This window comes from Epinephelus fuscoguttatus, linkage group LG16 (genome assembly GCF_011397635.1).
Source record: "Epinephelus fuscoguttatus linkage group LG16, E.fuscoguttatus.final_Chr_v1".
NCBI classification, from domain to species: Eukaryota; Metazoa; Chordata; class Actinopteri; order Perciformes; family Serranidae; genus Epinephelus; species Epinephelus fuscoguttatus.
Window position 1 is genome coordinate 4,004,568 of NC_064767.1, and position 17,228 is coordinate 4,021,795.

Genomic DNA, 17,228 nt, shown 5'->3' on the forward strand with positions numbered 1-17,228 from the left:
CTGCATTTCACAAAGTCTGCAGTGGATTGCAGAGCATTTTATTCACATTTCAGATGTCATTACACCACAGAAAGATGACACATCATTTAAATGTGTGTTTGAAGTTATTATTTGATGAAGTGAGATGAATTCATCTAAGTGACCTGTCTGCTCTCCCTCTCGCAGCCGGTGGACTTTGAGACTAAAAGGTCGTACACTTTGAAGGTGGAGGGATCCAACCCTCATGTCGACCCTCAGTACCTTGCTTGGGGGCCTTATAAGGACGAAGCCACAATAAAGGTATGCATGTATAAAAATAAGTTTGTCTGTTTGAAGGAGGGTGTGAGTGCATGCGTTTGATTGTGTGCAGGAGTGCACTGATGTGTGTGACTAGATAAATATCACAGGAGCCTTTTAACTGTGTGTTTGTGTGTCTGCAGATATCAGTGGAGGATGCAGATGAGCCGCCAGTGTTTGTAGCTCCCAGTTACACTTTTGAGGTGGAAGAGAACGCGCCTGAAGGCACCCTGGTGGGACGAGTCCACGCCAAGGACACTGATGTTGCCAACAATCCCGTCAGGTAACACAGAAACACTCGCTGTATACACACACAAACACATCCACAGAGTCTGGCGTGTAGCTGTGGGAGAATTTCAATTTTTCACACCAGTGTAAATTGGAACGTCGCCAGAAAAAAAAAATCCCTTTTAAACAGTGTTCCTTCAGCTACACTGAACAAACAATATGACTCAGAGAAACTCGGCTTTTCACTCATATTGTTATGCAGAAACACAGATTACATGTAAAAAAGTTTTCAGCAGAATAGGGAAGCAAAATAGGATTACAGAAGCATAACCAGACACATTTTATAAAAATCAAGTGAAAAACAATCACTGAATCCAGACTTAGAAGCTGTAAAACAATATACAAGCCTCACATTGTTTTAGTCTCTCCGTACAGTAATTATGCACAAACAGCTGTTTGCACAGTCGTTTCCTTTGGTAACCAAATGATCTCCGCACTAATCTAACAGAAAGCTGAACACGTCCCTCTTTAAAGTTCCTCTCCAGGCATTCATTAGACCCTGAAAAACTCTCGTCTCAATTCTTGTCAGCCAAATACGGCATCCTACTGTCTCTTTAAGACCGAATCACAATTTTTATTTGCAATAACTTTGAGGTAGAAAACTCCCACGTCACGTACATAAAAGCAAACGCTGCCTCAGCTGCTTAATTTTTCGTCACCTAAAAAAGCCTTACAAAAATCTCAGTATCAGTATGTGTGCACTATATTTATAATATTTCCACCACTCTACCTTGCTGTCCGACAGCCTGATCCGACAGGAAATCGAAGCCATCACTGAAAACAATTTGCTTTTGGCTGAGTGACTCGAATCCCACTCACTGGCTTCATTTATGAACAAACACAGGCAGAGTCCAACTTATCAAGTTGAGAATTGGTGTTGAATAATGAATACAGGCAGGGAGTTACAGCACAGGCAAATAAATGATGTCGTTGTCCACAGATCACAAGGACGCAACAGGTGAGGGTGATTGATGATTTATTTTTCTGATGGTTTCTAAAAGACGACAGAAAAATAAAGGGATGAAAGCAAAAGGCGTTCACCATAAATGTAGCTTTAATGGCACAAATGAATCACAGTGACATTAAACAATGGTCATAACACGATATTTGAGGCAGGAAACAAGGCGCTAAAAAGGCATTAACTTGCAATAATTGCCACGATTAACATTTGTGAATATTAATTTACTGAACAAAGAAAAAAAAAAGATCAATATCTAATTACTGCTAATGTTTCACTAAGCTTAGCAACACATCATGAGCATCCTGCATCACAGACAAACAAAATTAATGAGTGGTGACGTGGAATGCAAACCCGGTAGCGTGCCAGTACAACACATATCAGATAAATTAGATTCAACAGGCAATAATCAGCCTCCTTGTTCCCAAGGGCAAACAGAATGTTAACAGTGGACTTCCTTGGGCAAGGCGTCATTGGGTCAGTCAATATGGTCAGAGGATTAGATCACATGGGATGACATGAATCGCGGCCCTCAGATGCTTCCTCCTCATTCATGATTGTATTTAGTGCATCCTGTGCATCCAGGCACTCTATACTGAGTGCACAATGAATGGGAGTGTGCAGTGAGACAGCGGGAAATCTTGAAATCAGACTCCATTGAGTAAAACTTGCAAAATATGATCTGTACCTCCACCTTGCTTCTCCTCATATCAACGAAGCATTATAGAAAACTCCATCCTGCAAGTTGATGGGATTGGCGACGTAACAAACCCTGGTGTCGGACTTTTTGAGAGCTGCAGGTGTGAGGCGGAAATGCGCAGTCATGGCGTTGACTGCTTATTTTGCTCTTAATATATCTTGTAGCATATAAAAGAAAACACCATATGGATATGTTAACAAGTTGGATTTTCACTGGAGAGGATCGTCAGACTGAGAGGATCACGCAGCTGCTGTTTGTTTTCCTGAATATCACTTCAGTGTTCACTCTGGACACTGAGTATCTAGGTCTGAAAATGGAAGTTATAAATGCGATTTGATGCACATTAATGCATATTTTTTTCAAGAAATCTCTTAATCCTAACTTTTATTATGTATGTGCGTTCATGCTCTGTACAGGTACATGATCCCTCTGTACACAGACGTCGAGCAGTTCTTCAGCATAAGCGCAGATGACGGCATGATCACCACGACAAGACCATTGGACAGAGAGACGCAGCCCTGGCATAATATATCTGTGTCAGCCACAGAGATAGGTTTGTATGCACAGACTAGACACATTTTAATAGAACTGAGACTGAATCAGATATACGGTGACACGTGGGTCACGGAAATGTTGGCACTGTACATTTCTGCAACCACAGACATGTTACATTTGTACATGCCACAGGCATCATATCAACGTTTCTAAAGTGACGTAGTATGTGAGCTTATCTGGAGGTGGAGGGGACGGTAGATGTGTGACACCTTAGCGAGATGCCTGCCGAGCTGCTGACTAAAGTTCAAGACCAACAAACAATAAAAGTGGTCATTTTTAGTGAGTCATTGCTGTGTTTCTGACAGCTTTTAAGGCACCAAACGTGGGTGGTTTTTAAGGGGCCTGTCGCTGTTTTTCCACCAGGGGTTGTACAACGAAAAGTAGCTGTTTTTCACTGAAACATCACTGCATTTCCGGTGCAAATTGTGCCTACAGTGCTGGGTATTTTAAGCTGAAACACAATCTCTTTGTAAGCATAACCAAGAGGTTTTTGTGCCTAAACCAAACTACATGTGAACTACAGTGTTGCCGAAACATAACGTTGAAATGTATCAGCAACAAAATGACGTGTAAATGTAACATATGTAAAGTAACTTGTCTGTGGTTTGCAGAAACGTACGATGAGATTTTCTTTCTTGCAGACTGCGTTATATCTATGGGCTATAACCTTCCTTTCACAATCATGCCATGAGCTAACAAAGTTTTTAGACTGTGACTCATCACTGTTTTGTCTCCACACTCACACCTGTTGCATATGTAAAGTGACACAATGGCAATGAGACTGTCAGTGTTACTTCACTGATATATTCAGCCATTTTAGGAGAACACTTAGCTGAAGAGCTACAGTCTGGCTGTATTTGAACTTGGCTGTTGAGCCATTTGTGCTACTGTAGTGCTAAAGTGTATATTCTGATATAGGATGGAGAGACAAAGTCAAAACTGAACTCACAGATGGAAAAATCCCAGACAGCCACCAGGCTGTACATTTGCTGGCATCCAGAGCCCAACCTGTCATTCTGTGGTGCTGGATACACTCCATGACATCTTATGTACAAAATTTAAGTGGATTCAAGCTGCTGCCTTTAATTTTTTTTCCCCTCTGGGTGGGACTAAAGTTAGAATATCTTGCTGTGAATGTCAGTGAAGAACTGCCTCAGTAAACTAATTATATATTCAGCTTCGGCCAGGAGGGATTGGCTTCATGCAGATGCTTGGTGGTATTTTTTTTGCAGAGTGCAACCAGCTGTTAGCCCCGTTAGTGTGTCGAGGGCCAGTGCAGGGAACTGTTGCATTCATGTGCACTTTGTCTGCATAGTTTCTTTTGTTGTTTTCATGTAATGTCTCAGAAATAGACACAAACATGGATCTGCTGTGTTTGGTTGGCTGCTGACAGAGTTATCTGAGATGTGGCCGACTATGATTTTCACTTTTTCCGACTGTTAGTTTTGTGAATTTGACACACAAAAGACATGGTAATAAATGAAGCTCAAAAAATGAGATAAAATCTGAAGGAGCTGTTGATGCATCACTGAGATTTTAACTCAATTTAAAGTGTGTCTCAGTGAGTGAGTGAGGTGGTTACAACACAGACGATTGGTAGGGAGATGCTCAGTGACACAGATCTAAACCCTGATGCAGTTACAGAGGAGTGAAAAACTCAAGTTGAGGCACCACTGAAACTTTTAAGTATCCATCTCCACCACAAACACTCCTGCTAACTGAGAGAGAGAGTGAGGGGCGGAGAAGAGGCGGATGATATTCGACCCACAGGCCCTCCGGAGCTTTCTCTCCCCGGCTTCGACCCCACAAACTCTCCAGCCAGCGAGCCACGGTGGCCCCACCCTGGTATTCTGTGGTTGGGGCTCAAACTACCAGAGCGCCGCGTGGTTTCCCTGTGGCGTGCAAGACGCCAGACGGCCAGATGGAAACGGGCTCGCCGCCCACAAAACTAGGACCATTGCAGGCTACGCTAACCGCTAACAGGCCCTGGAAAGCTAAATAAATGCCTAGTAATGACAGGGTTGTGGAAAAATCATCCTGACTAGAATCACAAATATGCAGGGCAGTACAATGTAGAAATGGAGGGTTGTGTTTTTCTTTTTTAAAGATGAATGGATAGAAAAATACTCCGTTTTCGCTCAGTCTTTCTCAGTTAATATTCAGGAGTTCAGGTTTTCCGTATGTGTCTATTTTGGCTGTTCAGACATCATTCTGTCTGCATCACACTTTTTAAAACAAATCATTTTAATCTTCAGCAGGCATAACTTGACATTAGTCACTTTAGCACATCAAAATAGTTTTGGTCAAAAAGAGTGTGGGAGCAGGCGAAGGCAGTGGCACACTGTCTGACGGGATATTTTGATGTCTCACAAACTCGTCTGTAATTTTTGCAAATCAAAAATAAATAGCTGGCTGAGTGGCTGACTGACTGACAGGCAATCTTGCAGGAAAACATTCAGAGTTAGCTTTGTGTTCAGCCAATGCCAACCATGGATTACAACACAAATGCGCAAGCAATCTCACACACACACACACACACACACACACACACACACACACACACACACACATTCAAATGACAGTCTGTTTTAAATGACTTTGACACTGACTTGAGTTTTAACATGCAGCAGAATACTGATGATTTTGTCTCATGCTGTGTGTGTGTGCAGGAGGTCATCACCAAGACACCAAAGTGCGTGTGAACATTAAAGTTAAAGATGTGAATGACAACGCCCCGGAGTTTGCCACCAACAACGAAGTCCTCATGTGTGAAACTGTCGCGCCGGGGAAGGTACGTCTGTGTGTGTGTGTGTGTGAGGTCAGTAAGCAAAAAGCAATGGACTTTATTTCCTTTGAATTTTTTTATTTCCCGGGGGAACAAAACAATGTTTTATTCTTTTTGGTTTTTGGGTTGTTGTTGTTGTTTTTTGTTTTTTTTGTTTGTTTGTTTGTTTTTAATTAATTTCATTTTTTACTAACAGACTACATGGTATATTATTTTAAATATCAGCCTCTACCAAACACTTCAGTCATTTCATTATAACTATAAAAAGTAAAGAAAAACATCTAAATTACAAACAATATGTTGTTATAATGCTCGTAATATATCAGTATACCTACATATATCAGTATGTTACTATGGCATTAGTAGTATTATCAGTACTTGTATCATTTCCAGGTGTTTATTATAGATTTTTACCATTACAGTACTTAAATAACACCTCAGAAATTGTGACAACTCAAGCTGATATTTTTTTCCATCAAATATATAATGGAATAACATTAACTATATGGTGTTAACAACAGTGATTATTCTTGATCCTTAGTAGACTTTTATTTTTTTTTTCTGTATTAAGTTATTCCCAAGGGCAAACAAAATATTAAATATTCCTAACTCTAAAAATCCCACCACATAGAGCCGTCATGTCTGGAGTGACTTTTTTATTACTGAAGCATCCTGCAGAGTTTGATGTCTGCAGACTGTATGATAGCAGCTAATGAATCACAGGCCACATGATGTGATAGCTTCCCATACTGAGTGAGCAAGGATGCTGCACAGGTTATTACTTCTCTCAACTGTAAAGCTCAACATAGAGGGGCACATTAATTAATAAGCTCAAGTTTTGTGGGCACTATGTACTGCAGTGTTTGCTGTCTGCTAGGTTGCTCACCTGGCATCTGTAACTCCATCTCTCCATGCTTCGTTCTTCTTTACACAATCATAGCATCCCTAAACGATAGATAGAAAGGATAGAAATAGCTCGATCTGGTTGAATTAAGTTTGACAAATATTTCATTATGATAAACAAAAGAAGTTTAGCCACAAACAGTACTTTACATTAATGTGTTTCTTTCTGATTTTTGTTTCAATGTGTGTGTGTTTGTGTGTTAGGTTATTGAAACCGTAAGCGCAGTGGACAAAGATGAGATGGCTCACAGACAACACTTCACCTTCAGCCTCGCTCCGGAGGTCACCCACAACCAAAACTTCTCCCTCAAAGACAACAGAGGTGGGTGAGCTTTAAAATATCATTTTCTTTTTATTCCTTTTCTTCCTGTTTCCAGCTCTTTCTAGCAGCCGATCTAACTGTTACTTCATCTGCCGTCTCTTTCTCTCTCCCCCCTTCTCACTCAGATTAGATCAAAGCATAACCAGATGGAGGCTCACACTACCTTGTAGAAAGCAGCAGGTGCTCTGAATCTCTCTCGCACACACGCGAATGCACACATGTTGTGCGGGCTGTATTAATTGCAGTGGGGTCTCCGTCCGTCTGTACATATATCTTAGGGGGCCAACTGATTGAATTAAGTTTTGTGAGTGCTGCGAGACAGACTGAAAGGAAGAAAATGAGACACTGAGAGCCCGAGACACAGAGAGAGGGGCGAGCGCAGAAGAATATAGATAGAAAGTGGAAGTGTGGATTATGTTGATATGATGTAAAGAGGAGGAAAGGGAAGTGTGTTGAGCATACAAAACCAAACTAAATCAGGGAGAGTATCTCTGCTACACCTCCAACACCACAGTAGACAGACAGCCTTGGATCAGAGCCATTCTCAGCAGCATGTCGTGCGGCTCGCCTTATACGTCTCGATAACGACGGTCGTTTTTTGAAAAACGATCTAATATTGTTTATTCAATATTTGTTATGAGTGGCCTTTAACGATCACCATTTCCCATAAGCCATAGATCTTGGCAGGCTAAACATCATGGCTCAACAGAAGAGGCGAGTCCATGAGTGTCTCAAGGGTTCTCAGCTCGTTCAGACGTGTCTGTAGAAACAGCAGCTCAGAGTGAGTTTGGACAGCAGAGATTACAAACTGATAAAATTACTTTGCACGAGAACTTTGGTTTTATGGATATGGATGAAACCAAGTTATGATGACACAAGTACCCACAGTGCCACACTCGATTTTTTTTAATTATTATTTATTATTTTCAAGCGAGCTGCAGCTTGTTCTGTGCTCTAAGTAAATGTCTGAAGTTACAATAAGACTGATTTTGTTCTCTTTGGCAGCACCTTTGGCAATTTGTTGTAACTGCAGTTGTGTTTTTGGATCTAACTTTCCAGTGTCACCTTTCCCAGCAAAGCTAACAAAAGCTGGGAAAAAAACAGTACACTGCTTCACACACAGTTGAGTCTGTTGCGACAAATCCATCTACCCTGTCTGGCAGACCAACCACCCCTGTGTGATGGTTAACGCGTCAGTAACTGTGCCGATTGTGATTTTTCCCAGGAATGCTGCCACAGACCCCCAGTTCATATGACTGCAAATGCAGGGGCTTTGTATGAGTCGGCCACAGGCTCAGTCACCAGATGTTTAAAAGGAAAATGTTCAGGATTACCTCTTAAAGGGATAGTGCACCCAAAAATGAAAATCCAGCCATTATCTACTCACCCATATGCCGAGGGAGGCTCAGGTGAAGTTTTAGAGTCCTCACATCACTTCACTGCAGAGATCCAAGGGAAGAGGAGGTAGCAACACAACTCCACCTAATGGAGGCTGACGGTGCCCCAGATTCAAACGTCCAAAAACACATAATTGAAACCACAAAATATCTCCATACTGCTCGTCCGTAGTGATCCAAGTGTCCTGAAGCTCCGACATAAAAAGTTGTTTGGAAAAACATCATTTGAACTCTGTTTTTAGCCTCACTGTAGCCTGTAGCTCTGACTGCCTCTCTGTGGACCTTGCACACGTGTGCACGCTTGCGCTCGAGACCAGCGAAAGCACATGAACACACATGAAGGCGGTGCCCATGTCTCACGGTGTCGCGCAAGCGCACACACGTCACGCAGTGTACACAGAGGCAGTTAGAGCTACAGGCTACAATGAGGCTAAAAACAGAGTTCAAATGACGTTTTTCCAAACAACTTCTTATGTCGGGGCTTCAGGACACTTGGATCACTACGGACGAGCAGTATGGAGATACTTTGTGTTTATTAAAACACAAAATACATACTTTTCATACAGCAATTTATTAAATTTTGAGATATTATGTGTTCTTGGACGTTTGAATCTGGGGCGCCGTCAGCCTCCATTAGGTGGAGTTGTGTTGCTACCTCCTCTCCCCTTGGATCTCTGCAAGTGATGTGAGGACTCTAAAACTTCACCTGAGCCTCCCTCGGCATATGGGTGAGTAGATAGTGGCTGAATTTTCATTTTTGGGTGCACTATCCCTTTAAACGTTTTTAAGCCGACAGTCAGACGTTGGTCAACATAGGGCCATTTCTGAGCGTCTGTTGTCCCAGTTGGTGTGGTGTGTCCTGCACTGCCCACCAGCAGATGGAGACATGAAATACAAAACTTTTTAATATATGTAATATTCATTCATTGTGCAAAATAAGAAAAAGCATGTTGGCCGATTCTGATAGTTCATTTAAAGCCAATATCAGCCATTATGATCATGTTTCCCTGTTTACTTCCTTTTGTGCTTTATTATCCTTTTTTGTTTGTGCAATCATTATGGCCAAAAAAATAAAAAATAAAAAGGAAAACTGAAAAACAGACAGAAAACTAAAAGTAAAATCAGCTGTTTCTGGCCCAGGTGTATGTGTGTGTAGATGTGGTGCATCCATCCTACAGTGACTCACAGCTGCATTAAGAAGAGTGAGAAATCCAGTAGAATCAGCAGAAACATAAGTCTGACTCAGAGGATGGAGACTGTGGGTACAAGCCTCCAACTGGTCGCCTGTTTTACACAGAACTTTCCTCCCCCTTTGCTATCTCCTGACATTATTTTGCAAGGGCATCTTGGCTGCATCCTGGTCTTAGCCCCGGCCAAGATGATTGTAATTGGTGTAATACAAATAACCCTTTTCTCCTTTGGTGCAGGAATTATGTTGGGTTGAGCCAGACCTGTCTGCAGCACTGGCAGTGCACTGAAATGAAGTGTTGTGACAGGTCTGGTTATTTACAAGACTACAGAAACAACAGAAATCTTTTGGTTAGTAGAACGCAAGATTTTAATAAATGAGGAGCAGAACAGAGAGGTGCTGCAACAAAAGAGAAGAGGGGATAACAGTGATTCGAATAAACAAATTAAGGGTTAAACTTGAGTTAATTTAAGATGGGTGCAAAAGGTTAAGAAACAAATGCAGTCAGTAGAGACCCTCACAACTATTGTAAGTTCCTGCAAAGTTTGTCCAAGAGTAACTCTGTGTACATTTCATATAATTTGCTTTTCATACAGCAATTTTAAACTACTTTCCTTCCATTGCTCCGAGTGTCGTGCTCAGTGCAGCACAGTAGTTTCAGTAGGTTTCACTTATATTGTTCCGTAATGTATTTTTAATGTGAATGTAAGAGATCGTTGATGAAGCTTCTGAAATGCCCCCAAAGAACCTCATCTCTTCCATAGTCGGGAGGGGAAGAGATGATGTGATGAAGTCAGAGCTATAATAAAAGTCTGTGTGCGGACTTTAGTATTCAAAGTGAGCAGTAAGTGTAAGTGAGCACTTAGTGTCTTTTATACTAACTTACCAACATCCTTCTCTCTGTGTCCACAGACAGCACAGCCAGTATCTATGTGCTCCGTAAAGGATTCAGCCGGGTGACCCAGGACGTTTTCTACCTTCCCATTGAGATAAACGACAACGGCTTCCCCGCCATGAGCAGCACCAACACCCTGACCATCAGAGTGTGTTCCTGTGACAGCAGAGACACCATCCTGTCCTGTAATGTGGAGCCCTACGTCCTACCTGCTGGTCTCAGCACCGGGGCGCTGATAGCTATACTGGCCTGTATTGTCATTCTGCTGGGTAAGGAGCTGAAAACTGAAATTAGAGATGTGTCAGGTTGGGAATGCCATAAAGCTGGTGGTTCAATTTAAAATTCAAAGAGGTCCAGTTACTAAACTTTCCTCCCGGGAAAGGTCCGAACCTCATAATGTCTGAACTGCATCCAATAGCTTTTGTCTATCAAATAAAATCAACACCGCACATTTCCTTATCATTTCAACAATATTTATTTTCAATTTTCAAAGTACTATACTACAACTATACCCTAAATGAAATCAGTCCTATAGCTAGCACAATGAACTTGAGGCCCACATTGCAAGTGAAAGAAAACAGAGCCACATTTCTTCTCAATACAATAAATAAAAAGTGCCTCTTTCAGGAAAAGTGCAAAAGAGCTTTAAGCAGTCCTTTTTCTCTTCACATATTTTCTACCTCCCTTCCTTCCTTTCCTTACGCAGTGAGCACAAAAAAGGCAAACATTTCAAGCAAAATAAAACAGGACTAAATCTTCTCAATAAAGTAAATTAAAAAGAAAGTTCGTCTTTACAAAATAAAGGGCAAACAGAGCTTTGGGCAGTGCCCTTTCCCTTTTCTTTAAATTCTTTTGTACTTCCTTACCAAGTGAGAAAGTTGCAGCAGTGTGACCTGGCCACTTCATATTATTGTGGCATATTTATTACAAATACAGTCCATCTGATGCTGAATTTGTTTCTGTTTTGCACAATTTCATCACTACTACAAATGCACCTGTAGCCAGTATCTCACTATCACTATCCTCATTCAGATTTTAAGATGCTACAAATTATATTCAGCCACAAAATAAGTCTGAAAAGCTGCAAATCAGAACGAAGTACAGAGAGTTGTTGACTAGAGATGATACACCGTCTCATCTAGTTGCATTGGTGTGAACCAGGAGGTTTTTAGAGTGTTGCAGAACGGAGCATTGTAAGTAGTTGCCCGTTTCAACCCATCTCATCTTTGGTCTGAACTGGGCTTTAGCATGAATGGAGTCAGTGCCGTTCTCACCTAAAGGAAGTAGGTACTCATTTGAGTGAGGCTATGATCAAGGTAAACGATTGCCGTATTGCCTGGATTAGCTGCGCCTGCTGTCAGTAGCTGTGACCATCAGGAGGAAACAATGACGCTCTGTGAAGATTATTATATTTCCTCAGTCTTAAGGTTCATTCTCATTGCGGCGAAATGTGGGATGGATTTGCGGAATATTCGCGCAGTGCCTTTCCACGCTCAAACCATACACACAGGTGCGGTACGGACACGGTGAGGATTTTCGCGTTGTTGTGTTGCAAGTCCGCACTGCATGAACGGGTGCGGATGAACATGGACGAGAGTGGCAGCAGCAGCAAGCTAGCAAGCTAATGCTTAACAAGCGTCAACATCAACTTTCTTTAGCACCAGACGTCCTTTAATTCACTGTTCATAAAATCACTGTTCTGCCGGCGAATTCCGCGGGGGGCTCAAAGTCTGGGCGGAAACTTTTTTCACCGCACAAAAGTTCCGCCCCGGTGTGCAAACATCCATAAGAACCCATCAAATCAGCTTTTATATTTTTCCGCAAGAATAATCCGCGCGGATATTCGCCCTCAGTGAGAATGGACTTTTATATCAGAAATTGGCCACAGGTCCGGAGAGAACTATCACTTGATCCAGGCTCAGACCTCGGTCCACCACCTGGTGATGCTGGCAATAGAGGATTAACATAAGATATCACCAGAGAGGATCTGGCAGTCTTTTTTTTATAGTCTTTTAACCGAGTTGGAGAACTGAGTCAAGCTGTCCACCTCTGTTTGTTGCCCTGCATTGTTTGAGTTGCTGTTAAGGTCCTGAAGTCACTTGTGTATCAGCGGCTACAGCAGTACTTCTCCCCATCTTTGCATAATCACTTAGAGTGGGCACATTGTTCTCAGAGTGACAATCTGTTTTTGTTATTCTGTGAAAAATGTGTTCACAATGTGCTTACAAAAACAACAAATTTTCAAAAGTCTTCCACTGTGTCGCCAGATTTAGTTTTCGTCCTCAGCCCACTGCAGGTAACCCACACTGCAGCTGTTATCTGTCTTCCTTTTTTTTCCCCCTGTAATGTACTTGCACATTGTATCCTCACAGCTGGAGTTTACACTGCGTTCCACCAATACTACCACACAACTGAGAACCCTTTAGAAGTCTGACATGTTGATAACCACCTGCAATTAAAATGGCATGTGTGTGTATAGCACAATACAGTAATGATATTAATTAAACTGTCCAAGGTCTAATTACAGTATCTCCCACATTGCACACTAATTATCAAATGCTCGCTTTTCTCTTTTTTCCACAGGAGATTGTGAGGATTGTTATGTAAACATTAAATGCACAACACTTTTTGAATTGTGCGTTTCTCTTTGGCAGCGATTGTGGTGTTGTTTGTTGCACTGAGGCGTCAAAAGAAGGAGCCGTTGATAGTGTTCGAGGAGGAGGACATCAGGGAGAATATTATCACTTATGACGACGAGGGAGGTGGTGAGGAGGACACGGAGGCTTTTGACATTGCAACACTGCAGGTAAGAAGAAAATCATCCCAGTATATTTTATGTTTTGGTTGAAGGAGATAATAAGGACAGTACATGAAGTATTTCTATTTGTATGACTGATTTCAGGCCAGTCGTCTGAAGACAATGTTGGCATTGTATATTTCTGCAAACAATCATCAAGTATCATATCAATGTGTCTAAAGTGACATAGTGTGAGAGCTGACCATGTCATCAGGAGGTTTAGGGGATTGTGGATAGTACAGCAGACCCAGACCCCAGTGTCACAGCCATCTGCAACAATAATTCTTTGCGCTGCTCAAATGTTAACCCAGCAGACAGACGCACCACCAGTGTCCAACACAGGACCACCAGCCTGCAGTTTCGGCTGGAGAGCGCCCATTTCTATCAGATGCTCTGTCAGAATTTTCCTCACATTCTATTTCCAAAAACAACACTCCACGAACTCCTCATGGAGCCCTCAAAAATTCCTCCACAGTAATAATAACTGAGAATTACACTCACCTGCCCGAATAAGCAAACCACAAACTGATGTGCCGCAGATGAACACCGCCGTTACAATAACACCCTTACCAGCCGGAGTTCAAACAGCCCATACACAGCCCAAACATGACCGTAGCCCCGTCCCAATGACTGCCTAACCAAAAGCTTCCTAAGCTACCTCCTAGTCTTCAGGAGTTACCTGTGGTGGGTAGTGGAGGGATCATGCCACCAAAACCGGGTATTTCAAGCCAAAGCATGATCTTTTTCCAACCTTAACCAATTGGGTTTTGCGGCTAAAGCTAACCTCATGTAAACCACTGCGTTGCTGAAATGTAAAGTTTCAACATATCCTGGTGTAAATGTAACACATCTGTGTTTTTCAGAAACATACAATAACATTTATTCTGGCGACTGGATTGTGATATTTTACTTTGCTGTATCTCATTCGTCAGCTGTTTCTCTGCAGCTTTTGAAAGTCTCTCTCCAACTTCTATTAACTAGTGCTCTCTTCCTATTTGTTCAGAACCCAGACGGTGCCAACGGTTTCCTGCCAAGAAAGGACATGAAACCGGAGCTTCAGTATCCCATCAGGCCCGGCGGCCGTCCTGCAGCCAACAGCGTCGACGTTGATGACTTCATCAAGACTCGAATTGCAGAGGCTGACAGCGACCCGACTGCGCCGCCCTACGACTCCATTCAGATCTACGGATACGAGGGCAGAGGATCATTGGCTGGGTCACTGAGTTCCCTCGAGTCTGTCACAACAGAGTCTGACTTGGATTATGACTATCTGCAGAGTTGGGGGCCGAGGTTTAAGAAGCTGGCAGATTTGTACGGGACCAAAGACTGCTTCCTTAACGATGGTGACGATGGTGAAGACTCTTAACAGCGGTCTTTTCTGAGTGGACGCCCCAGATTTCTGATTTATTGATTCCATGAGGATTTGTTAACTGAGGGTTAACACTCCCCAGTACCCAATTGTTACCACCTGATCGGTTCATGCCAATGTGTCAACGGACGTTAACAGCTCTCCCTTCCATGGCGCCTCCCTGGTCCTCCAAGATGATTTGTTAATGAACACATAATAAACGCTTGGACTCCGCTCCCCCAAATCTCTCCTTCCCCGCCTACAGTATGTCTCCTTCCCTCTCTCTTTCTACAGACTTGAGCATCGCAGGGCTGGGAGATTTGTTATGTCACCAGTTTGTCAGTTTGAAAGTAAATTGTTGGGAAAAAAATGTTGCTGTGTGATCAAAATGACTTGCTTATAGCTAACTGTTTAGTTTCTTAGAGGTTCTATATACTTTCTGTGGACTGGATTCACGTACATCCTCAACGGTTCCTGAGAGAGATTTTATTCCCTTAACAACAGGTTCCTGAGCGGGTGTGCTTCACTTAGTTGCTCTCTTTGTGGTGTACGTAAAATACACACGGAAAGAGAGGACGAGAGATACAAGCTGATGAAAAGAAAAAGTTAGAACGGGATCCAGTAACTACCTGAAGTTATGAAAGAGAAATAAAAGGTAATAATGATGCGTCGGTAAGGTGATACAACAAAATGCTTTTTTTCAAATTTTTTGTTGTGTGTGCAGAATTCAGCAGGTACTGTGGTTTAGACAGCATGACAGACTCTGGGTTGTTGATACTTTGAAGGCGCTCACAGCATCTTCACAGTATGGTGGCCTTATAATAAATAAACAACAACTCCAGGGGTAAACACAACAAGAGTAACGATAGAGACCGCTAGCTTCAGTAGCTACACAGACAAAATGAACCCACGCGGACTGAGTATCTGTGAAAACGCTACACGAATACCTTTTTTTTCTACTCCCAAAAAGACTCAACTTGGACTCAATTTAAAAAGAAACAAACTGTGGATGATTCTTTGTTTTCATTCTTCACTGCAGAGAAGACGTGAAAAGAAAAGCTGCCCTTCTCCACGCCCCCCTGTGTCCCCATTCCTCCCATCAACAATCACTTCCCATACCGAGTCCACCAATGAATGATCACTTCCTCATTCAGAGTCCACCAATGATGATCAATCACAATGAGTAAAAACCTGTGAGCTCTAAAAATCGCCTTAAACTTAATGGACACTCTTGCAAACGCAGTGCATTCTCTTTTTTTCTCCTTTTTGGTTCTTTTTGTAACTTGAGAAGTATATTCAGAAAGCAAAACTATTCTCCATGTTAGGTATGTACAGAGCAATGTGCAGACATGTGATATATCACTCTGAGGATCCAACTTGCGCCTCGTGCACTCTTAAAATAGGATGCGCAGTTTCTGCCAGCACGGTAAATGTAGACCGGGAAAATGTGCATTGTGTTTTTTCCCCAAACACCAGCTATGTTGGCAGCAACACATGTTGTATCAACACGTGTTGCTATTGAAACATATAATGTGCACACTGGAAAATAACACAAGGTGTGTTTTCTGAGCCGCATATACAGAGAGGCTGAAACCAGAACATCCTTTTTAAGCGTGCAGGTTCTCGTTCAATCTCTTTTTTAATGTTATTATTATTATATTATTATGATGATTATTATTGTTGTTTTTTATTATTATTATTATTATTATTATTATTATTATCATCATTATTATGACAATAATTGTTCTTTCTTTGGCTGCAGCTACACGGGAACAAATTCATGTTTAACTCTTTGCAGATTCGATGCTCTTACGGTTGTCTAAAGATGCTGAGACTACATAGTTTGACGGCTCTAAGACATGTACTGCCAAAAGTTAAACATCAGCTTTGGTTTATGCCTGTGTGAATACAACCTCTCTCATTTCTTTTGTTTTATGTTTCTTTTGTTTTTTTCATTATTTGGCGTTTCTTCGTTCTTTCTCCCTGTTCAAGAGGAAAACTAGCAATCTGTGTTTGTTGCAGTGAGAGAACGCCTCGTTTTTATTCTCTGTCAAGTTTTATGGTACCGATTTGTACAATTTTAAAAGTTCTTATTTTAGTATACATGCAGAATATTCCAGTATTACAACAAAAAACATGTTAAGAAGATAAGATTAAAAAAATGTTACAGCATCACACTTATATTTTCTGAACATTGTAATGTTGCTTTACTATGTGCTTCAATCTCCGAAGCGAAAAAAAAGAACAAAAAACTTTGAAATAAATGCTCTTTTTATAAAATGATACAGAACTGTGTGTGAGAGTAAACTTTGTGTTAGATTTAAGGTACTTCACTGCTTATATTTATACTGAAAGGATACCCATTAGCTGATGCAGTGGCAGTCAGGTCCTGCGTGACAACATAAAGGGAGGGTGATTTTCTGCAGTGTCTGCCAGGGGCAACCTAAATTGTCTGACAAGTCAGTGAGGTTAGGTAGTAGGTATACACTAACTTCACATTTCAATTTTCAATTTCCTGTTACGACAACACTGTAGTTAATGTATGGTTAGGTTTAGGCACAAAAACTACTTAGTTGGGGTCAGGAAAACATGTTGTGGCTTAAAATACCCAGCTTGGTCGGTACAGACGCAGCCAGAAATGACCCAAACTCTTGTTAAAGAATACTTGCTTTTGTTGGTCTCAAACAGTTGTCTGCTGCCTGGTGGCCGTCTTACCCAGCAAACCGGTATCACTCCGAAGTCATCAAATACTGGGGTTTGGGCAGTGACATCCGCTGTCAGACACTGACAAAGAAACCCATCCTTTCACATCCTT

At 41.8% G+C, this 17,228-nt stretch overlaps 1 protein-coding gene across 2 annotated transcripts in view; it reads left to right on the top strand.

Moving 5' to 3' along the window:
- cdh11 (cadherin 11, type 2, OB-cadherin (osteoblast)) overlaps positions 1-15,500 on the top strand; it is a 137,036-nt gene extending 121,536 nt beyond the window's left edge. For both annotated transcript variants that reach the window (XM_049600516.1, XM_049600517.1), the window contains exons 9-16: positions 166-279; positions 420-559; positions 2,639-2,775; positions 5,447-5,568; positions 6,670-6,787; positions 10,286-10,537; positions 12,923-13,074; positions 14,069-15,500. In XM_049600516.1, coding sequence (XP_049456473.1) covers positions 166-279; positions 420-559; positions 2,639-2,775; positions 5,447-5,568; positions 6,670-6,787; positions 10,286-10,537; positions 12,923-13,074; positions 14,069-14,431 — 1,398 coding nt within the window. In that variant the 3' untranslated portion in view covers positions 14,432-15,500. The remainder of the gene's footprint in view (positions 1-165; positions 280-419; positions 560-2,638; positions 2,776-5,446; positions 5,569-6,669; positions 6,788-10,285; positions 10,538-12,922; positions 13,075-14,068) is intronic.
- Positions 15,501-17,228: the final 1,728 nt, after the last annotated feature.